The sequence below is a fragment of the Capricornis sumatraensis genome, chromosome 14, assembly GCF_032405125.1.
Source record: "Capricornis sumatraensis isolate serow.1 chromosome 14, serow.2, whole genome shotgun sequence".
Classification (NCBI taxonomy): Eukaryota; Metazoa; Chordata; class Mammalia; order Artiodactyla; family Bovidae; genus Capricornis; species Capricornis sumatraensis.
In genome coordinates this window covers 10,731,111-10,754,476 of record NC_091082.1, presented here as the reverse complement: position 1 = coordinate 10,754,476, position 23,366 = coordinate 10,731,111, and the positions used below count along the sequence as shown (strand labels likewise).

Genomic DNA, 23,366 nt, shown 5'->3' with positions numbered 1-23,366 from the left:
GTGGGACAGGACTGAGTGCCTTTCACTTTCACGTTGCTGTCTTGATATTTAGTTGTAAGAGTTCTTTATATATTCTAGATGAAAGTCTTATGTCACATGTTTTGCGAATATTTTCTCTAGTTTATGGCTTACTCTTTTATTTTTGTAACAACATGTTTTGAAAAGTAAAGCTTTTTGTTTCAGTGAAGTTTGATTCTTGATGTTTTGTTTAAAACTGGTGCATCTTATGTCTTACTTAAGAAATTTGCCAAACCAAAAGCCACTTAGGATTTTTTCCTATGTTTTCTTCTAGAAATCTTATAGTTTAAGCTTTTCATTTTAGGCCCTGGTCCATTTTAAGTTAATTTTTAACGGTAAAGTCGAGGCATTTTGTTTTTGCTTTTGGTATATGGACCTCTAGATTTTCTAAAAGACTGTCATTCCCCCATTGAATTGCCCTTATGCTTCTGCGGAAAACCAGCTGACCATATATGAATGGGTTTATTCCTAGACTCTATTCTGTTCAGCTTATCTGTACATGTGTCTTTATGCAGATACCACATTGTCTTGACTACTGTAGATTCTAACCTTGAACTCAGATAATCCAAGACTTCTAACTTCATTCTTCTCTCTGTAACTTTTGGGGGTTATTATAGGTCCTTTTAATTTCTGTATGAATTTCAGAGTACCTGTATCAATTTTTACAGATAACCTATTGGGATTGTATTGACTCTATAGGAAAATTAGTGGAGAATTGATATTCTAACTGTTTAATTTTCTTTTCCATACAAACAGTGTATCTGCCTTTTATTTGGATTTTATTTAATTTTTCTCAGTAGTATTTTACAGTTTTTGGTATATAGGTCTTGCACATCTGTTGGCAAATTTATTCCTAAACATTTCATATTTTTTACCCTGTTGTATGTAGTATTTTTAAAATTTCAATTTTTCACTGTTTGCTACTAGTATTTAGAAATAGAACTGATTTTTCTATGTTGACTTTATATCCTGAGCCCCTGTCCCCCTTTAAAACTCAGTTTCACAGAGTGGGAACCTTTAAATACTGAGATGCGGGGCTTTTCATGATATGATAAGCATTTACAACACAGGCACAAGCATCAGCATCCTTTCCCGTTTTAAGCTGATCACATTCTAGCAGTCCTGCAGCCGGCTGTGGCTCTGAAGGACGTGAGCGGGGAGTGGCTGGTGAACCTGACTCTATAGGCAGCGTGGCAGCAGGTTTCCGGGAGTATTCCTGAGAGTGGACGCGGCAGGCTGGGAATGCTCACAGCCCCTTTAAGAGACCAGGGCCAACCCGCCATCAGGCAGCTGGGAAGGCAGCCCAGGAGATAAGAAGGGGCCCCCCTGGTAGATTTAAGCCAGGGTCTTGAGCCACAGCGACTGGATGACTGACAGACAAGAACAAGGGGTGGTGAGAGGAGATGGAGCCACTAGACCCAGGCTGGTACGAGCTGGAGCAGCACCACCCACTGGGGCCAGAAAGAAGGGGGTATTAACTGTGGGTGTGCAGAGAGAGGGCGCTGACGTTCTCCAGCATAGCCTATCATGTTTATGGTTGTGGTTTAAAAACCCTACTAGACTACTTCAAGGCTTTATATGTAGTAACAGTTCAATAAATATGTTTATTGAGCCCTATATGCTATGCTCTCTCTACTGATGTCCTTATGCTACAGCATACAGTGAGATCCTCGTTTATAGGGTTTGGAGACTACCTGATTTCTTGCTCAAACTAGAAAAATTCTGGCAAGGATTTACTCTGAAAAGCCTGGAGCTGCTCATTTGCACATATCTGCATAGATTTGCATAAGTCCTACATGTAGATACTTTTATGCTGGATTTAGATTTTCCCAAATCAGTTGCCTATTTTCAAAGGGAAAAAGAGGTACTTTGTCTCTGCTCATTCCTGCTCACCTTTCTTTAGCATCCACCAAAGATGCAAAAATGATTTCTGCAACTCTGAAATATAAAGAAGATTACCTGTGCCCCACAGTTTGTGTAGATACAAGCAGTCTTTTGCCTGTCAAGTTATTTTCCTTTTTCATTTCTGTTACAGTTCCTAGCTCCAAACTCCTGGGTGAGTCAGGGAATCATTAAGGCAAAAAAATCCTCTAGCTCAACAGCCAGGAGCTGAAATTGCCTAGAAGCCTTCCAGGCTTCCACCCTGTACCTGGAAAGGGAGCCTAGAGGCGCTTAGCTGACCTGAAGCCCGCCTTCCCACTGTTTCCTGGCCCAGGGCTAGGCATGTTAGGACTACCTTTGTTCTGTCTCCTCCAGGAATAAATAAAAATATCATCCCCTCCCCCCTGATCCTGGCTCCTCTATTGGCCTGCTAGGCAAATATTTCATAATGTGGGCTCATCCAATTGGGCATCGTGCCAGGACCAAGCGCCTCAGGTTGCCAGTGTGCTCCAATCAGGCAGGGCAGCCTGGGTGGGACTAGAGGGTTCCTGCTCTCCACATGGGAGGCAGCGGCATTACTCAGGTGGATGGCATCAAGGCAGGAGTTCCCGCTTTCTCAGAGCTGGGAAGAGGCGACGGGGCTGTCCATCAGCCAGCTGGAGGCGGCCAGCACTGAAGGGGTTAAAGCCAGTCAGCATGTGTGGCTGTTAATGATTGCTACCCACCAGGGCCTGATGAGTGTTAAAGGAGAGCCTTTTCCCTATTCCTGATTGTGAAAGGAGTCAGAGAGAGCAGAGGGCATCGCAGAGACGAGCTGGTGAGTGGTCCTCTGTCTCGCTGTCTGTCTGGGAGGCTCTGGAGCAAGTAAGGGAGCTCCAGTATTTTCCCATACCATCAGCTGGAGTGGGCTTTGTTACAGCTGGGTGCACATTCTCAGCGTGGGGCCAGATTTCAGTATCACCCCTATTTATTAGAAGGAAATCTTCAGGGTTCTCTTGGTCCAAGGGGGTGAACCCCTTGGCAGAGATGCCAGAAATACAAGTCATTGTCTGCCCCGCTGCAGAGACAATGGTTTTGTGTGTCCCTCTGCACGCAGAGCTGGAGCCCGGCTCCCCCCGCTCCCTGAGCCATTGTCTCCAGAGCCGGGGACTCAGGAGCTCTGGGCAGAAGTGCCATCGGCCTCCTCACAGCCAATTCCTGGGCCCAGCACTGAAGGAAGGCGGCGAGGGCTCAGCCAGAGGAGACTGGCATAGCTGGGTCCTGCCTTTTATCCCCTTTACCGCACGTCAAGTATGGAGAGGTGGGCGGCAGGATCAAGGAGGGGGTGCGGAATAGAGAGTTGGCGTGGGACTCAACTCCTTAGAAGACAAAGTTTGTCATTTGGGAGCAACAGAAATCCAGGAAGAGAGAGAGCCAGTCTTCTGGGTTTAGATACCCCTTTCCCCAAACTGCCAACACAGGACCCTCATTCCTTCTAAATATCAGGGCTCTTGGACCGAGGCACCTTCTCACGTCAGGTCAGACTTCTGCAGGCAGTGTGGACAACAGTCTCTTGGCTTTGTCGATGGAGTGCTAAGACGGACTTGTCTCAGCTGATGGTGTGTGTGTGTGTGTGTGTGTGTGTACTCTTGCGTGCACAAAAAATGAAAGCCTGATTTGTCTCCAAAGCAGAAATGTTGACTTTACCCCCCTCGTAGCCAGAAGCCCTTTTGTCCCCTGTCTCTTTCTTGGGAGGAAAAAGGTTCGATGACATAATGGTAATGGTAGGCGGCCCTGGAGGGGTCTGTCGGGTCGGAACAGAGGGCTCCCTGTGCCGGTCCTGAAGGCAGGTTTGAAAGATAAGGCAAGTCCAACCCTCTGGCTTTCAGCTGCGGTGCTTCCTCCAGCTAAGCTGCCCACAGGCAAACAGAGACCAGGCAGGAGAAGGGGCGGTGCCAGCTACCAGCCCCGGCGGGCAGGAGCGGAAGCAGCCGTGTTTCTGGGCATGCAAGCCAAGAAAGAGGGGAAAGTAGGAACTGGGAGAGGAGCTGCCCCTTCTGGTGTTCTGCCTTGTGCTAAGAGTTAGCCGCAAGGGTGACTAGCCGCCCTCCATCCTCGAACTTCCAGAGGCACCACAGAGCAATCGGTGTTCCCAGGCAGGGCAGTCTTCATGGACACACAACCCGTCATGGCCCTGCATCCCCAGAAGGGCTTGGTTTAATGCTCTCCTGTCACTGTCCTGAGCTTCATAATTTTTGAGCAAGGAGCTCTGCCTTTTATTTTGCTCTGTGTGTGTGAGAAGTCGCTCAGTCGTGTCCGACTCTTTGCGACCCTGTGGACTGTAGCCCGCCAGTCTCCTCTGTCCATGGGATTCTCCAGGCAAGAATACAGGAGTGGGTTGCCATTTCCTTCTCCAGGGGATCTTCCCCACCCAGGGATCGAACCCGGGTCTCCTGCATTGCAGCCAGACGCTTTATCCTCTGAGCCACCAGGGAAGCCTTATTTTGCTCTGAGGCCCGCGAATTATGTAGCTGCACTATTCCCAGGCCAGCCACAAGGAGCAGCATCGGGATGGTACTCACGTGCTCCAGAAGGCTCAGGCAGACTCACCTGTTACTCAGGTGTCCCTTACCAAGCCTGCCTTCCGTCCTGACCAGGACCAAGCCCATCGTCCCTTTTGTCGTCTCCAAAGCACATGTGTCTTGTCTCAGCATCCCCACTGAGGCCTCCTTCAAGGCTACCGCATGGCAGGGGGACAGGCAGGGGCCTGCAGTGTCCCTCCCCAGGTTCCCTCCTCCACTTTCCTTTTCTTCCCAAGCTCCTCTGTCCCTTGTCTGGGCTCCAGGCAGGGTCTGGGGCTGGGAACACCTCTCCCATTCCTCTGAGGGCTTCTCCCATCCCTGCTCTAAGCCAGTTATCAATGGTCACGCTCTGGCACCTGCTTCAGGTGCTGTTCGTTTAAGAACAGACTGTACCCCTGGGATTCGCACAGGTTCCAGGCTGGGTGGGGACAGGAAGGTGCAAGGAAAGGAAGACCCTGAGCCTGCTGTCTCCCCTGCAGTTTCTTTCCCTCTCTTCCGCCTGTGGAGGCAGGACCGGGCAGACCCTGCAGGCCAGCTGTCCCGTCTTCCCCCCAGCCTCACCAGCAGCTGGCAAACCCAAGAAGGAGAAGGAGGCAGGAAGGAGGGCTGTTCGTTGCTCTTTTCCCTTTGCCAACCTCTGTGATCCTCTTTGTAACTTTTCTCAATTGCCTCTCCCAGGGCCTAGCCCCCTGGGGCTGTTAGTAACAATATTTTCAAACCCTGGAGGAGTCTTAGCGCATCTATTTTAAAATGATAGATATCCACGTTAATTCTGATTGGACTTTCAGATGTATCCTTTGATTTTAGATGTTTAACTTTTTTGTATCATTGTTGGCAACAGGTTTCCTTTTCCTTTTTTCCTTAGCTTAGGGCTAGAAGAGAACCTGCATTCCCCTGAGGACACTGAGCCCACGTCAGCGGGTGGAAGGACAAGCTGGTTTGGAGTGATGTGTTTTATAGAATCCAAACTTATTAGAACTGGAAGATGGCTTAAACGACATCTAGCCCAGTGCTGTCCAACAGAATATCCACCGGCGTAGAACACGCGACAACTTTCCTGTCCAATTTGGTGGCCTCTAGCTGTGGTGGCTCTCAAGCCCCAGCAGATTGTGGCTAGCATGACTGAGGAACGGAAGTTTTAATTCTATTTAGTTTTCATTAATGAGAATGTAAATAGCTGCATCTGACTAGTGGCTACTAAAATGGATGGGATAGTGCTCTTTATTTTATTCTTTTATTTTATTAATGTTGATAACAGCAGTCACTGACTGAGCAACTGATAGGCGCCAAGCGTTCTCCTGGGTGCTTTAAATATGTGATCTTGTTTAACCTTCCGAGGGCTTCCCAAGTAGCTCAGGTGGTAAGAAATCTACTGACAATGCCGGAGACCCGGGTTTGACCCCTGGAGAAGGGCATGGCTACCCACTCCAGTATTCTTGCCTGGAGAATCCCATGGACAGAGAGCCTGGTAGACTACAGTCCACGGGGTCGCAAAGAGTCGGACACGACTGAGCGACTAACACTTTTACTTTAATTCTCTGAGCAATTCGGTTTCGCTCCACGTTCCAGATGAGGAAACTGAGATCCAGAAAAGTCGAGATGTCAGTACGGGTCAGCTACAGTCACGCGCCCGCCACTCTTGGTCCTTAACTGACAAGTGTCTCCAAAAGTTCTCTTAAGTTCTTTCCCTCCCAGGTCTCACTTTCTCTTTCTGGGATGTCAGGGGAGCTCACGGTGATTTTTCTCAGCACACAGAGGTGGAGAGAGCAGTGACTCTCTCCAGGCACAGCCATTGTGTGCTGGCTGGTTCCCCTGGTAGCCTTTGTCCCCAAGCTCCCCTTGTATCTTTTCTGCAGCAGACAGCAATCTGGGAGAGCCCCTGTCTTCCAAGCCCTGAGCCAGTTCCCCATGTCCATGGGAATTTCCAGACTCCTTGCTCCTGTCAGGAGGAGGTGCTCAGAGTTTCCCACAATCCATCTGTGTCCGAGATGCTCAGAGTTTCCCACAATCCATCTGTGTCCCTGCTGTTCCGGTTCAGGAGAGCCAAGCAGCTGAGCCCTCCCGGCCGGCGAGTGAGGAGTGGTGCTCACACTGGGGCTTTGCTCCCGGCTCACCGGCCTTTGCATCTGCACCACGTGCAGCCCTGTGAGGTGGGGACCTCCTTCCTCCCAGAGCAGTTGCCTCGGCCCTGCCCTCCCGCGCCCATTGATTTACTGCTCTCCTCTCCACCAGGCGAAGCTCTGCTCAGTAGACTCTTAGCAGAGCCTGGCTGGCTGGTCCGAAGGGAGAAGGGAGAGGCCCCGGAGCAGATAGAGCCCGTCTGTCAGATCCCCTGGGGAGAGGCTTCATGGCTGAGCTCTCCTGCCTCACTCCCAGTTCAGCCTCCCGGAGCAGAGCAGCATGCCCCATCCTCCTGCCGTGGGCAGGCCGCTGGCCACAGATCTGGCCAGACAGATCGCAGCCACCGCATCAGACAAATCTCAGCCACCCCCCCACACAGCCGTCCACTTCCCAGGTGTGAGGTGCCGCTTCCCGGGTGTGAGGTGCCGGCCAGGCACAGGGACACGGAAGGCCCAGGCTGTGAGCGGTTTGTGTGCGGCTGCCCCTGCACACCTCTGCACTAGGCAGGTGTTGTGGGACTCACGTTTTTGGGCACCTCCCACCCCACGACACACATGTCACCTGTGGCCCTCAGGGGTTCGCAGTGAGGGGATGTGACCTTCATCGCTGCCTTCTTGCTGTGGGCCTTGCGGAGCCAGAGTCCTTCTCCCGAATCACGAGCCTGTCTCCCTCTTCTTCTGGAGGTGAGGAGCTCAGGCTGGAGACGTGGCGGGGACTGGGGAAAACCAAGGAGATACGAACTTTGTCTTGTTACTGTGAGTGAGTGAGTGAAAGTCGCTCAGTCATGTCTGACTCTTTGTGGCCCCACGGACTATATAGTCTGTGGAATTCTCCAGGCCAGAATACTGGAGTGGGTAGCCTTTCCCTGCTCCAGGGGATCTTCCCAACCCAGGGATCGAACCCGGGTCTCCCACATTGCAGGCGAATTCTTTACCAGCTGAGCCACAGGGAAGCCCCTTGTTACTATAGCTGAGGCAATGAATCTCAGCTCCCCTGACTTGTGTGGGCCTTGCCTTGCTCACAGGCCAAGGACCAGAGACCACGTGAGTTTAATGTTTTCCTTGTGTTCACCCCTTCAGAGCATCATCACCTTTATGCCTCTGCTGTCTAGTCTGGTAGGATATTTAAGCACAGCACAGTGGAATGCTAAACAGGCCACCACTCATTACTACTGTTTCATTCTTAAAATGAGGAAACTGAGGCACAAAACAGCTTGACCCTTGCTGATTGCTGGGTTGGGAACCAAGAAGGCATTTGTAGCTTTTCAGGGTGTGGAAGGAGGGGGCTAGCCCAGCTGCGTTACTCTCCAAACACTCACTTGGTACCGTTCTTTCCCTCAGGGTGGGTGGGGTGACTGCTGTCTGCGGGAAGCCGGGACCAAAGCTGCCAAACTAGGAAGGGGGAGGCCTGGAAGTGGACAGCTGGGCTGCCTCAGTGTCTGGAGAGAAGGGCTCAGCTTTGTTGGGCGAGGGGAGGTAATTAGTTACTACCCTGCTCGTTGCCTCTGGGGCCTCTTCCCCATTGCTGACTGTAGGGGAAGCAGCTTAGAGGCTGAGAGGAGGGGACTGGAGTCCTTCCCCTCTGTTCTGTCTGGCTTGGCGGGCCCCCAGGGGAGGTTGAGAGAGGGAAAGCGTGCACCCCTTTTTCGCCTTCTCTTCTCCCCTCAGCAGGACGGCCAGAAGCACAGGGCCAAGGAGTGCGAGGAGCCGGGGAGCTGGGTTGCCCCAGCTCTCCAAGTTGGGTCACGGTGTACGGAGGCAGAACGCCTCCCAACCTGCTTGAGACAGCTGCTTTTTTATTTTAGTCTTCTATTTAATTTTTTAAAATTTATTTTTATTGAAGTATAGTTGATTTGTTATGTTGTTCATTGTGTTATACAGCAGCGTGATTTGGTTATGCACACATTCTTTTTTAAAAAATATTGTTTTCTATTATGGCTTATCATAGGATTTTTTTTTAATTGAAGGATAATTGCTTTACAGTGTTGTGCTAAGACAACTTCTGAGACCAGAATCATCGTTTTAATACCTGAAAGGGCTGTCAGTGTTCAGACAGCGAAGCAACAGTCATCCCAGGAATGACATTTAATAATTTATCAACCAGAAAGGACACAGGCCTGGAGTCCTAGATGGCCCTAAGACATTTCTGGATCACACAGAGGAGGGGAGGGCCAGTTATGAAAGTACTGAGATTCTTCCGTATTCGAAGAGTAGCCCTTTCCCAACTAGTGTGGAAGAGTCTCAGTATTTTAATAAATGGCATGGTTATGCTGAATATCCACCCCGTTTATTTTTCAGAAGACAAATGGAGGTCCGTAAAGTAAAATGATCAGTTTGAAGATAAGATAATGCAAGTTGAGACAGAAGATCAGCATGAAGATTCCCCGTGAATTTCCCCTGAGTACTCCCCCTCTGCCAGACACACACACACACCCCACTGAGGCACACATTCACGCACTCACATACACACAGCAAAGTTGTGTGCTCAGTCGTGTCTGATTCTTTGTGACCCTGTGGACTGTAGCCCACCAGGCTCCTCTGGCCATGGGATTATCTCAGCCAGAATGCTGGAGCGGGTTGGCATTTTCTCCTTCAAGGGAGACATGCACACATGCGCTCACATACACATAGTGAAGCATTACCCTGCCTCAAGGGCACACGAGGCTCTCCTACCCATGCCTGCAGTTGTAGGCTTTCCTGCCTCCTATTCTTGAAATAAAAGCAATGTCCAGGCCCAGGTGATGATACAGGCGAGACCAGGGAAGGACATCCAGATAGGATGGCAGGGAGGAAGCCTGGATCTGGAGCCCTGATTTGTGACTTCCATCCCTTGGCTGCTGAGCCAGCTTTTCTGCTTGCTACCTGAGCTCGGGGCCAAGCTCAGGTCAAAATTGCCCCAGTGCTCCATGTCTGATCATGACAGGGGAGGAAAGGTGTTCTGACTCTTTGGGGCAGTGATGGGGCTGTGAGGACAGGCAGAGTTAGGTGGGAGAGCGCAAGCCCGAGTCTTCCGTCCTCGCTACTTTCTGCAGCCCCGTAGCCAGCTTTTTTTATGTTCCGAGCTTACTTGGGGAAGACACTCTCATCTTGCCATTTTGGAAATGACTGTGCACAGGAGGAAGGCTGGAGTGAAGGCAGGGAGGACAGAGAACAAGTGCAAACATCGGGCTGACAGCCGTGTCCCCCGAGACTGCACGGCTGGTATTTTGATCTGTTGGCAGCATTTCGAAAAGACCCAGTGTCTCGTGAAGGTGCCTTTCCCCCTTGCAATACCTACAGGTGCCTCCAGGCCTGACCTCCTTCGGCCTCCTCTTTGTATGGCTGCAGTAGGCGGGAGAGCAGTGGGGCTTGGGTGGGGAGAACTTGGCTAGGGAAGTGTATTTTTTCCTAGGAATGACGGGGGTGGGTGGGAGGGGGGAGCCTCAGGAATCAGGCACATCAGCATTGCTGGGAATGTGAACCAAGTTGGTTTTCAATTGGGACAGAAAAGTGGAGCACATGAAGCTCCTTGAAATGATGATGACATCCAGAGGGGAGGTGGAGAGCGGGAGCCCGACCTTCGTTCCTCTGCAGGCTGCAGAAGTTTCCCTGTGTGTGGACAGCCTCAGCTTGGAATTTGCGAGCTGGGGGAAGAAGGAAGTGTGAGGGGTGGGCTGTGGCAGCCCTCCTCCCCGCTCACCTCGCAGTACTCTCTCCATCTAATGAGCTGTAAGGCCAAAAACCAGAGCTTTGTTAGGATGGGAAAACCTGGCTGGCGCTCATTCTCAGGAGCTCTGGGGTTGCAGCAGCTTGGTGTTTTGCAAATAACCAAGAGGAGCCCAAGGTGGAAGGAGTTGAATGTTATCTCTCTCGTTGTTTAGTATTTATCATGGTGGGAGCTGTCCATTGTGAGTGTGTGTGTGTGTGCATGTGTGTGTACACATGTGTGAACATGCATGTCTGCAAAGGGTCCTGAGCCTCCGGGTTGCTTTTGCTGCTGTTGACTGCATGGTGCCAGCTGTCATTCCAGGTCACTGTGGATTCTTAGGGAGCAGTTCGGAGGTCGGTCAGCATACGGTTACCTCCGTGGTGATGCTGTGACTAGCGCCTGCGCTCAGAGGCTGCAGGTGTCTCTTGAACTGTAGAAAAGCCCAAACTAGATGAAGGGACAGTGCTTAGGAAAGGGGAGAGGCCCTATCTCTTTTCTTTGTAATTTATTGGTTTGGGCACTTCTGGAATGCCAGTCCCTGCTATGTTCACAACCATCTTAAGCCCGAGACTGGTTTTCATGTTCTAGCTCCAACACTTAGCATATATCTTGATTTGTTTTTAAGCAGAATAATATAGCCATCATGTGCTATATATAAAATGTTTCACATTTTGAAAGTTTCTAGTTATTATTTCATAGAACTAGAAAGTACCTCCCTTGCCAGAGAAGCCCCTCTCGTGTTGGACCTGGAAAGATCAGTCATTCCAGTTCTCTTTTCTGATGGCCGTTGGGACCGCCTTTGTAGGTACAGTGGGTAAAGGGACCACCTAGTGGGCAACTCAGGAGTTTAGGGATGCTCCTGCCCCCTTTACTGCTTGAGAGTCCCCCTCCCTTTGGGAGGAATTTGAGCAGTACATTTGGAGGTGGTTTCATAACCATTTGTCCTTGAGAAATGGAGGGCTTTGATGTCCTAAAAGAAAGGGAAGAGGAGAGAGAAAAAAAACAACTGATCACCTGTCTCTCTTTCCCTTTTTAAATAGTGTTCAGTACTTGGTAAGTTCCTCCTGGTGTCTAACCTAAGGAAAGCCTGTCATCTGTGTAGTTTAGTAGCAAAGGAAAAAGAAAAACTCCAGTCAGGTATTCTGTGTGCTCATGTAATCCTGAGGATTGCAGAGCTCTCATCAGACAGGGGGAACCCTTGGGCCTCTGTCCCTCCGCCTGCGCTATCTTCATGAGGCAGGAGAAGTCATTTAACTTGCAAAGTCAAGCAAAGGCTGTGGGAGGCCCCTGAGCTCAACTTGAAGGGAAAAGGGACATTTTTGCCTTCTAGTGGAAGAAACCTCATTTCTCAGTGCACCTCAACGCCTCCTTCTGTGCACATGAGCTTAATTTTCTTCCCCTCCTAATGAAGATGGATCAAAGCCAAGCTATATAGTCAAGGGGGAGCCAGGCAGGGAAGCTGAGTGAAGGGGGTGAGGGGGCAGAAACGGAGCTGTTCTCATGGAGAGGAAGTAATTAATTTTAAGAGAGAGCAAAGATAAGGAAGCCCTTGGTAATAGAATGTCAAACTCCAAAGGCAGCTGGCTAAAAATTAAATCAGAGCATAGGGAGTTTCTTTTGTTCATTCATTCATTCACTTATTCATTCAACAAATATTTATCGGGACCTACTGTGCACAGGCAGAGATGCCAAGCAGGCACTGGGAGAGAGTCCAGCTCGCCATGACCACAGCAGGGCTCCAGGAACTGAATTAGGGACACGGAGAGGTGGATTTGCAAAGTGAAGCCATTTGTCATCAGGATAAAGCATTTGCAGAAGTACCACTAAATGACTGAATATATTGACCTTTTGGATTTAGGATTAGTTGCTTAAATATCAGCCCCAGCTATATCCGACCAGCTTGTCTCATCACGGGTTAAATAATAATGTTGTCTCTTCTACTCACTGATTGCATTGCCCTCTGACTGGGTTCTGTCTTCAAACCAAACAATTAGATTAGCTCCTCCCTTTCAGTGTCTGTCGGCGTCACAAAATTGCCGTAACAAGAGACTATAAAGTCAACAGAATGCCTGGTGCTGCTGAAAGGAACCACCTTGGTCAGAAAGGATTCTGTCATCGGAAGATAAAAATGGAACAATATCCAAAGCTAAAGAAACTAAAATTTGATACCAAAACAGAACATCTCCAAAAAAAAAAAAAAAAAAAAATCTCGGCAGTGTAAGATAACGGTGGGTCTGGAGCATCCTCTCCTGAAACCCTTCACAAACAGCCGAGGCACTCACTGAGACTGACTGCAGAGCAGGCTTGCATGGTGGCAGGGGCTTGGAAGAGATGACCGTCAGAGGCCCCTTGCATGGAGGGCCCTTGCACTTTAAGACATGGAGGACCTCAGGAAAAGAGGAGACGTGACCGTCTTCAATCTCTGGAGAGTTCAGAGTAGCGAACGAGGATGCGGGCCTCCTTGCCCCAAGCAGATCTGACAGTCTCCAGCTGGGATTTATCATATTGCATCTGGGCAGATTTACAAAAATTAACACATGATGACCCCCGCTCTGAGCCCCATTTGCTACCCTCTTCCTCACAAGATTTGGGAAGAAGCTTTTCTGCCAGTTCACCCGAGCAAAGAAGTAAGTCCTCACCACCGGCTCTGGCTCCACGACACCCACGCCCACGCGCTTCACTTGCTCATCTGCTGGGCCACCCCAGTCGGAGGGTGAGTGACCTGGGCGACAGCCTGGGGCGGTGTCTGGAGGGGTCGTGTAGGGGGATGCCACGGAGAAGCCTCATTCATTACATTCCTCTCTGCACAGAAAAAGGCTGGGCAGGCAGAGAGCAGAGAGAGGAGACCCCGTCAGTCTCCGCTTCCAGCATCAGCATGGCACAACAGCCACACGTGAATCCCGAGCTTCATTTAACCCTGTGCCCACGGGCTCAGAAGGGTCTCTCTGAAGCGAGTGGATTTCACCCGAGGGCCTGTGTTCTGGGCCAGGAGATGGGGCGGCAGGGAGGGCTGGCGTGGGTTTCTGCTGTGCAGATGGGGATGAAGCCCCGGACTCCTCCACCCTCCCAGAGACTCCGTGTCCTTCGTGCCACGAGGTCAGACTGCTTAGGAGTGGAACACCTGCGCTGTGTGTCTGCTCCATCTCTCTGCGTTCGCTGTTTCTCCTCGGGGACCTGAGCTATCATCCCCGACTCACTCATCCTGCCCCCGGCGCTCTGCCCAGCAACATTCCGATTGAATGCTGGGAAGCCACAGGCCCCCCTAGGGCACCCGGGCACCCCTGCCACCCAGAGAGAGGCCCTCCCCCTCCCCGGTGCCGGAGCCGGAGGAGGGAACCAGCAGTGCCCGCTGCCACCACGCGCTGGAGCCCAGCCGGCGCTGCGAGCGGGACCGGAGGACTCACTTCTCAGAGGGATGCTACGAGCGGGCTGGCTGCTGGGTCCTCTGAGGCTGCTGCCCGGGGGCCAAAGCCGCCAACAAGATGCTGAAGTTTCGAGCCGATCGACGGGTCAGGTAGGGTTTCTGCAGCGGACTGTGAGCCAGGTGAAGTGAGAGCTGAGTTGGCGGGTCGCTGGCTCTGGGGGCGTCACAGTGAGGGGCCTGCCCCGTGTGACCTGGAGATCAGAGTAGTTGGGTCAGTGATTGCTGCATTGCAGTGCTTGTGAAGGGGACGCTGTTTTGAAATTGGTAGCGCCAGGGTGGGGTGAGGACGTCATCTGTCGGGGTTGCTGGGTAGGAGAGTCTAGGGCAGGAAGAATTCAGTGTCCTTTGAAAGACTTGTGCCGGCTTACAGCAAACTCTGTGTGGCTTCAGGGTGTGTGTGCGTGTCTTTCCGTCTGTTCATCTGTACCAGTGCCTGCAGGAAAGATTCCAGCAGAGCTGTCACAGGGAATGTGCACAGCAGAGTGGGCCGAAGGCGATGACTTTGGGGAGAGTGTCAGGGGATGGGTGATCTGAGCCGGGAAATGGCAGAGGCCTTGCTGCCTCAAGGGTCTTGGCTGTTGCAGCCTGCTCGCCCCCCACCCCCTCCCCAGGGCAGAGCCAGGCATGCTGGTGACTAGAAACAGCTGCTCTCCCTTGCCGAGACCCCCTGTGGTTAAGTTGAGAGCATCCTTATAAACCTGGGACAGAGGGAGGAATAGAGTTTGCGAAACAGAAAGTGAGTTATCCGTGTGATAGAGTTAGAACCCAGGCTAGACCCAGAGGGATGGTACGGGGAGGGAGGTGGGAGGGGGGTTCAAGATTGGGAACACGTGTACACCCGTGGCGGATTCATGTTGATGTATGGGAAAACCAATACAATGCTGTAAAGTAATTAGCCTCCAATTAAAATAAATACATTTAAATTTTAAAAAAAGAAAAGAAAAAAATAAATTCCTCTTAAAGGGGAAAAAAAAAAAAAAAAAGAGCCCAGGCTAACTAGACACTGGCCAGACTTAGGGTCCTGTCTGGTAAGCCCAGGCTGCAAAACCCAGATTTCCACATAGGCAGTAGCCACTGCCCACTGGGCTTCTATCTACCACGTGTCTTTGGGTTTGATCTGAACATGACTGGTTTGGAAGCTGAAAAAATCACCCGCTGATATTATGTTCAACTTCAGCAGTTTGGCTGGGAAGTGTCCCAGACTGTGGAAAGCAGCTCTCTGAAGGGTTACTTTACTTCTGTCATGCAGCTGAGGGGATGTCCTGAGATCTCTTCCCCCTACTAGCTGACCTGCCACTTGCCAAGCAGAGCACTGACCCTTCCCTGTGGGAGGGCTTGGTGGCCTGGTATTGAGACCCACAAGCCCAGTGCAGCCTCCGTGGGCTCCTGCAGACACCGGCCTCTGGGGGTGGACTGAGCATGTCTGGGCTCTCACAGCCTCTCTCAAGAGGGGTGGGAAAAGAAGACCTTAAAATTCTCCCAGCACCCCCACTGGCTGCAGGCTTGAATCTCCTACTGTTTTCTTGCCAGGTGGTCCTTGGCTTGCAGAGTCCACCTCAAATGACCGCTACTCATGGTGTAGACCCTCTGCCCGGCCCCTCCCTAAGTTCTGTCTGCTGCCCTTCCTCCCCTGTCTCTCTGCGGAGCCCCCAGGGAACTTTCCTGACAGTCAGCCAGAAGAGCCCCAGCAGGGCCCCCACGATACAGCCCCACCTGCCTCTGCACAGACCCCGCCCCTGGCCCACGTCTCCCTCTGCTTCCGGCGGGCCGTCTTTACAGCAGCCACTCCCCGGCCACAGTACCCGTTAGCCAGACGTGACTGCTGAGCCAGCGGCCACCTCCAATGCTGGACTGGTCCAAGGGCTCGGCTGCATCAGCTACTCCCTTGCCAGGGAGGTCCTGGACTTGGAGTGAGTGGGGCCCAGCCTGACCTCAAGAATAGAAGCCCTGGATCTCTTGTTTCGTTTGAAGAAAGAAGTAGGTCAGGGGAGGAAGAGGTCCAAGTCACAAGAGAATTCTCTCAGCAAATGATGAGTGAGCAGTTTTATGCGGCGCCCTGGCTGGAGTTGTCTTGCTGAGGGTGCCCGCCAAAAGCCAAGTCTTGACCATTGGACCCCTCCCCACCCCCCTCAGACATGCCCAGAATAGCCACCGAAAGGGTTAAGTGGGCTTCTTTCCAGCCTAGGGATCTCTAGTAAGTAGTTAAAGCTGTTGGAAAGACAGCTTCCCCTCCTGAAGGACCTGCTGCCACTTCTGCAGCCCGGCCCGCGCTTGTCGCTTTCAGTCCTGCTGGAGGGCAGAGTGACAAGCTCCTGGAGGTCCCCGTGCCCGTCTCTGCCCAGGGCCCGTCCACTCTCAGGCCTGTGTGTCTTGACCACAGCTTTTCTCTCTCTCTTGCCTCTACAGCCATAATGAAAGACGGAACACATTTCTACACCCACTGACTGGCCAGGTTCCAGAGGAAAACAAAAAGTTTGACTTGAAAAAGTATGTTTACTCCCTGCCCACTATTCGGCCTTTGCATCCTTGACCACCAGGAGCTGTGCAGCTGGGAAGCAGAGGGAATGGGGGGCAGAAAGGGGAGCAGAGGGCTTTGGGGTCACTCACCTCAGTTCTGAGGGCTGGAAACTTCTGAGGCCCATCTGGCTTGACACCCTTACCCCCTTTCCTGGAATCTTGCGGGGCCCAGGTTGATGCATCCCATGGGCTGAGCTCAAGGAGACAGGTCTGAGGCTGGCATGTCATTCACCCGGGCCTCTGAGGGGCTAGTGAGCATCTGCTGTGACCACGAGAACCTTGGCTCAGTCAATGAAAGAAAAAAAAAAAAGATAATTAAATGTCTCTCATGTCCACTGGGTCACCACGTCTTTTAAATTAGAAAGAGACGAAGTCCCAGAGTCACAGGGCCTAGGTTCTTAAGGCAACTTTTCAGGAAAGGAAGAGGAGAATGTGCAGAGCCCCTGGTGGATGTCTCGGAAGCGCAGTGGGGGCAGCTGAGGCCCCCTTGGGGGTATGGGGGCCCTCATTTGTGCTGAACACTGGAACGGTGAACGGCAGGGTGGGGAAGGGGCGGGCAGCACCTGTTGTTTCCTGGTTCTCACCAGCCTCTTTCTTCCTTTCTGGTCAACTTGAAATCAGATCAGCTTTGGACATGTCCAATAAAGCAGGTGGGAAACGGCCAACTACCACCAACAGTGACCTAACCAACCACAGCATGGTGTCTGAGGTCCCTCCAGAGCGGCCCAGTGTCCGGGTAAGCCTAGCCGATCCTTGGAAATGTACCAGGCTGCTTGCTTGTTCCTGCAGGTTCCAAAGAGCAGGTGATGGGAGCAGGAAGGGAAGAGGGCTCAGACCAGAACCATACGGAAGACCCACCTCTGGCCCGGGGGTCTCAGCCTCAGCACCGCTAGCACTCGGTCTGGGTTGCTCTTTGCCGTGTGGGGCTGCCCTTTCACTGTAGGGTGTTGAGCGGCGTCCCTGGCCTCTGCCCAAGATGCCCATCACCCATCTCCGACGACCAAAAATGTCTCTCGACATTGTTCGATGTCCCCTGTGGGACAAAACTGTCCCACCCTCACTGAAAACCACCGACCTAGGGGGGCAGCAGGACAATAACTGATGAAGGGCCTGGCAACTGGGTGCTCAGAAACGGGGGAGGAAGGAAGAGAGCGTCAGGAGAAAGGAGCAGCCAGAGAAGGAGGTCGCAGAGAGGCCCGGTTGGAGGAGGGCTGGAGGTGTCCGTGGGGTTTAGTAACACTGGTAGCTGGGGCTCTGACAAGAGTAGTCGCAGAGCTGGGAGGAGAGCAGAAGGCAGAAACGAGCGGAGAGGCCTTTCCAGGAGATGGCAGGGCGGGCACGGGGCGCTAGGGAGCAGAGGCTGCTCTTGCTGGAAACGAGACCGTCCATGGTGGCACGGCCACACAGCGGAGGGCTCTCTAGTCCAGGGACTGGAGCTAGGTGTACGACAAGGATAAATCCTAAGAACGGTGTCAAGTTGGAAAGTATGAGAACTATAGTGTCATTTATGTACATTGCAAACACATGAAAATAATTCAGCACCTTTATAGATGAGCTTGCAGTACCAACATATAACCATGGAGGAAGAAAAGGCAGTGAGGTCAGGGACGGGGCTCAAAGGGAGGGGCTCAAAGGGAGGGGCTCAAAGGGAGGGGCTCAAAGGGAGTTTCGGCTCTATTTGTCAGATTTTATTAGGAAAGAAGACAACATGTAGTGGTGATTTAGTCCCCACTTTTCTGAAATGGTTGAAATATTTCAAAAAAATATCTTTAAAGAAACTTGACTATGAAGGGAAATGAGGGGCAGAGGGTGGCAGCTGTGAGATATGCAAGATGGAGGGAGGTTTTCTTTGTTTACTTAGTTTCACGATGTTAAGGGCAGGAGGGAAATGGCCCAGCAGGCAGTTTCAGGAGAAAGGGCATAGCCAATGTGTCCTGCGTCTGTGGAGCCAGGAGCCAGGTGCGGAGGTGGTGTTAGCCCGGTTAGAGGAGGGGCCCTCTTCCTGAGGCTGCATAGAAAGGTGTGTGAAGCTTGAGGGTGGGGCTAGGAGTTTAAAGACATCCCCACCAGATGTTTTCAGGTTTTGCAGGAAGGAAGGAGGTAGGGTTTTCTGCTAAGAGTGGGGTGGGTAGAGGGGCGTCGGGGGCAGGGCTTCAGAATAAATCCAAGGATCAGCGGGCAGCAAGGGACATTTGGAATATTGTCTGATGATGTGGAAGGGTCACCTGAGGTCCTAGATGGAGCCTGTGGCTGACTCACGGGTGGGTGTGGTTCCTCTCCAGCAATACCGCCTGGAAGAGCGTTGCGTTGACTGGAGGTTGGCGGTTGCTGGGAAGCAGTGGCAGAGAGATAAGAAGGCCAGTTTATTACTGAGGGGTTGGCAGGGGAATGGCTGAAGTGGCCACTTCTGGGGGCAGCTTTTAGGCTGCAGAGAGCCTGTGAAACTGTGCCAGGTGTCGGACTGAGAGAAAAGGGAGAGACTTAAGGGTTTTCCTATTTTGAGGGTGATGGATAACTTCTTCAGATAGCTAATCTCTGCCACTATGTGTGAGTCTTTACACGTAAAGTAGAGAAAATAATTACACTTCCCAGTTTGGGAGGTACTTTCTGATAAACCCCGGTTTCTTCTTTCCTTCTTCCTGCAAGTGTTTAGTAAGTGCTTGTTGATAGCTGGACACCTTGCTAGGCTCTGGTTAATGTAAGATGAACAGAAGTTTCTCTGTACAGAGAGCTCACAGTCTAGAGGGGGGGATGGGAAGCCAGCGGTCCCGTTGCAGCGTGACAGGGTCTAGGCTGTGAGAATGTACAACAAGGGGCAGCAGCGCCGCCCTGCGAGAGCAGGGAGGTTCTGTGGGCTCGCGGTGCTGCGCTAGGCTCGCAAGGACCGGTAACGGCAGCGGGGCCTTCCAGGAAAGGCCTCGTGGGGTGGGAGAGACCCACTCGGAGTCTGGCGTGACCAGTGGCAGAGTTGGAGTTGTGTGGTGGAGTTGCTGAGAGTGGGCGACGGCCCAGCCAGGTCTTGTAAACGTGTCCTTGCATGCTGTGCTGAGGACTGGAATTCTCTTCTAAATGACGGAGCAAGCGAGAAGTTTTAAGCAAAAGAGTAGGGTGATTAATAAAAGTGTAGTTCATGGCAGAGGGTAGCCAGCAAGAAGAGACGACAAGCCATGAGGCAACAGCAGCAGCAGCATTTGAGGGGAAAGGGTGGGCTTGAAAACCACTCAGAAGATAAAGTCGCCAGCCCCGTATGGAGGGTTGTGAGGAGTGCGGGGAAGAGGGGGCGCTGACAGCTGGTGCAGAGAGCGGCTTTAGGCCCGAGTGGGGCGTGGGCCAGTCCCCGGAGGAGAACCGCAGAAGTAGAGAAGGGCAAGGTCGGTTACAAAGGGGATGGCTTTGGTTTTGCGCTTATTCAGCCCTAGCTGGACTACTAGTGAGCAAATGGACTGGGCCTTAGATAGGGTTAGGGAGCTTTTGGCACTTTGCTGGCAGCTGAGGCGATGGATGTGGACGAGGTGATGCAGACAGTGTTTGGTGAGAGGAAAGGAGTGAGCTTGGAGTCCACCAGCACTTACGGTGGAGGCGAGCGCGGGAAGGGCTGGCGCAGACGGAAGTACTGAAGAGTGCGGAGCGGCGTCCCAGACGCCCAGGGGAGAGTTGCGGGGGGCAGGAAGGCTCAGTGCCGGCGCTCCGGAATGTCAGGGGCTGCGTGGCCTGGGTGCAGTGACATCGCAGGGGCCATTTCAGAAGAGGCGGGGGAGGCTGACGAGGAAAGGGAGGAGGAAAAGCGCCCGTCTCTGAGGAGAAAGAGGTGGAAGGGAGGGCAGGCGTTCCTGGACAGTGGGCTGTGGCTGGAGGGGCAGTCAGGGTGTGTGCATGTGTGAGAGACAGACAGATGGACGGCTGATTTGAGATGGACAGACCTGAGCATCTTTGCCGAGGAGAAGCCGCCAGTAGGGGAGGAAGAGATGAAGACACAGTTGAGAGATTATAGGTGAAGCGAGTCTCAGAGGAGACAGCTGGCTGGACTCAATGGCCTTGGAAAGAAGGAAAACGCTTCTTCTTTTGACCTTGTAGGGAAGGAGACAAGGAGACAAGGAGAGTGGTGAGGGCGTCATTTTCTGGGTAAAAGGGTGTGAAATTGAGGACGTGCGTATCTGACAGCCTTCATTTTCTCGGTGAGGATCAGGCCCCATGGAGGGCGGGGTGGGCAGAGGGCAGGGGAGCGGTGAGGGTGCGCTGGAGCTGCGGGGAGCACCGTAATCTCCCTGTGAGTGCGGGGAGGGTGGACGATTTGATTACTCTGTGGTTTAGAGTTGCAGAGAAGATCAAGGAAAGGCGCTGGATGGGGTGCTGGAGAGTGCGGTTGATCTACCCTGCCAGGGAACCTAGGCTTTCTAGGAAGACAACCGATGCCAGGAGGTAGCTGATGAATCACAAGAGAAGGGGAGACGTTCAGGACAGTGGAAAAGCTGGTGTAGATGAGTGATGGAGTGAGAAAGCCCAGAGGACGGGGCGCTGAGGTTGAAAGATGGGAGTGTGAGAGCTGACGATGCTGGCGGCGGAGCCTTGGGAGCAGGCCAGGTCTAAGGTATGGCCGTAGGGGTGAGCTGCTGGGGTGGAAGTGGACGGTTCTGGACTTGAGGAATCAGGGTGGTTTAAAGGCAGGCCACTGGATGGGCCGTTGGAGCCAAGAAATTGTCGCTGTGATGCAAGACTTAGAACAAAGCAGATGACTGACACCAAAACCCTTCGTCTCTGAAGGAATGGTCTAGGAGCTGATCGTGGTGAGAAAGGCTAGACAGTGTAAGACCAGTGGTGCTTCAAGAGAGAGAGAGTGTTGCCAGAACGTGGTGGTTAAGAATGGCAGTGTCCGTGTGGCAATAAGGAGCCAGGAGAACACCCGTCCATCCTCCCTGGCCTGTGGTATGCTGGACGTTCAAGAATGAATAGGACTCGGAGGGGATGGAGATGTAGGGAATCTGCTTCCAACTGAGTGGGTCCAAGACAGCATTATGAAAGAGGTAAGGAGTAAGGCCAGTAGGAGGAGGCTAGGCCGGAAGTGAAGTGGGAAAAAAATCTTATTTTCTCCTTAAGAAAAACCACATCACGGTGAGACAGGTAGGACTGTTCTTTTGAGCCCCACATTGAGATTAAAAAAAGAGTCAGAAAGTTGAAAGCCTGTGCCCTTGAGTTAGTAACACATCCAAGGTTCTCACCTGAGCTGCTTAACCTGAGGGCCCCCGGGGTGGCTCTGGAGAGAGACCTCTCCTGCCAAGGGCAGCCCCCCCCCCCCCATGCAGGCGGGGTGGGAAGGAGAGGGAGAGAGTGAAGCTGGCTGCTGTCTGTCTCCCTAGGCCGCCCGGCCATCCCGAAAGGCCATCGCTTTCGGCAAGCGCTCCCACTCCATGAAGCGAAACCCCAGCGCTCCCGTCACCAAGGCAGGCTGGCTGTTCAAGCAGGTGAGGCCTCCTCTGCCATCCTGCCCCTCACAATGCTGCTTTCTCCTTATACCATCATTTCTCTGTACTTAGAAGAGCCCATGTATACTTTGCTATATGTCTTTCCCAGGTTCTATTTTGGTATATTTCTGTGAACGAATCTCCTGATTTTATAAAGGCTCCGGGAGGTCAAGTATCTTCCTAAAATCACAAAGAGAAATTAGCATCACATTTGGGAGTGCAGCCAGGTCTCCTGATGGGCAGAGGCAATGACTTTGAAATAAGTAGGCCCCCCACCCTATGAGAGTGATGAACAGGGAGGCCTGGCGTGCTGCGATTCATGGGGTCGCAAAGAGTCGGACACAACTGAGCGACTGAGCTGAGCTGAGCTGAGCCACCCTGTGAGAGCAGCCAACAGCTAGGTCGGCAGGCCCACTTGTTGCGAAGGGAGGGGTGTCTCCTCTGAGTCACGGGGCCCAGTTCTCCTTGCTGGCTCTGCCACGACCGCTGCCTGCCCTTCTGCGCCATCCTTCTGACCCTTTGCTGCTGCATTCAGCTTCCCTGGGGAGACGCCGAGGCCCAGAAGCACAGAAGTAGAAGGTCCCAGGCAGTACTGTAGTGTCATTCCCCCGCCGCTGAGGGCTCTTGGGGGTTGCCGGCCCCTCTTAGTGACAGAGCCTCAACCAGAAGCAGGGTGTCCTTATGCTGAGCGCAGCCCTCTTTCCACTGCGTGCCCCCTCCTCACCACACCCAGCTCACAGACCCTCCTGTCTGTTCGCCCGCGTGTCCTGCAGGCCAGCTCTGGAGTTAAGCAATGGAATAAGCGCTGGTTCGTCCTGGTGGATCGCTGCCTCTTCTACTACAAAGGTGAGCCTGTCCCTGGTGCTGGCAGGGGATGCCGAGAGCTAGTGCCCCCTCTTTATTATTCTGCCCTGTCACGGGGCTCTTAAGCTGATGGATGTGGTGCATAGGGGTGCACACATCCCCTCTGTGCTCTCTGGCACCGGTGGGGCGTGACCGTGAGATGAAACACAGCTTTCTTGCTTACACCCTCACTCACTCACCAGTATTTACCGAGCGCCTCCTGGGCTTCAGGCAGTTCTGATGGGTGGTGCGGTGCGTGAACAGGACCGTCAGGTGGCGGGGGGTGAAGTCTGGGTGAGGAGGGCAGGAGAGGAGAAGGGGGGAGAAGAGGAGAGTGCCTGGCCACACTAGCAGCCCACCTGCTAACTGGACCTTGTATGTTGAACTCCCTGCTGCCCTACCGGGATGCATGGTCCAACCCGTGCGGCTCCCTCCTGCCCTTCCGGGATGCATGGTGGGCCGGGTTTTTTGGTCAGTTTTGTTCACTGTTGTATCCACAGCACCAAAAACAGCACGTGGCGCGTGGTAGGCGCTCTGTCGATGTGCAATAAACGGTCATCCCGCAGCTTCTGCCCTCTCTGCCTGCCCCAGTACTCACTGCCTTCCCTCCCCTCGAAAGAGGGTAAAGCTCTTGTAACTTGGGTGCAGCGGCCTCTCGGAGGTTATTTTCAAAGCACGCACAGCAGCAGTTTGTCACGGAGGGCAAGTTGCCCTCCCAGTGGAGGGGACTGGTGAGGGCTGATGACAGCGACAGTCCTGTCTGGCTAAGCCTGGGTGCTGAGGAGAGAGAGGGGGAAGGGGTGTAGCGGGCGTGGCTGTCTCCTTCTCCTGCGTGCCCCGGGATGCAGGGATCCG

General features: G+C 52.7%; 1 protein-coding gene across 3 annotated transcripts in view; it reads left to right on the top strand.

Annotated features, from left to right (window-relative positions):
- Positions 1–2,695: 2,695 nt before the first annotated feature.
- PLEKHA6 (pleckstrin homology domain containing A6) overlaps positions 2,696–23,366 on the top strand; it is a 59,888-nt gene continuing 39,217 nt past the window's right edge. For all 3 annotated transcript variants that reach the window (XM_068985835.1, XM_068985834.1, XM_068985833.1), the window contains exons 1-5: positions 2,696–2,716; positions 16,099–16,179; positions 16,831–16,945; positions 21,564–21,668; positions 22,442–22,514. In XM_068985835.1, the coding sequence (XP_068841936.1) occupies positions 16,844–16,945; positions 21,564–21,668; positions 22,442–22,514 (280 nt within the window). In that variant the 5' untranslated portion in view covers positions 2,696–2,716; positions 16,099–16,179; positions 16,831–16,843. The remainder of the gene's footprint in view (positions 2,717–16,098; positions 16,180–16,830; positions 16,946–21,563; positions 21,669–22,441; positions 22,515–23,366) is intronic.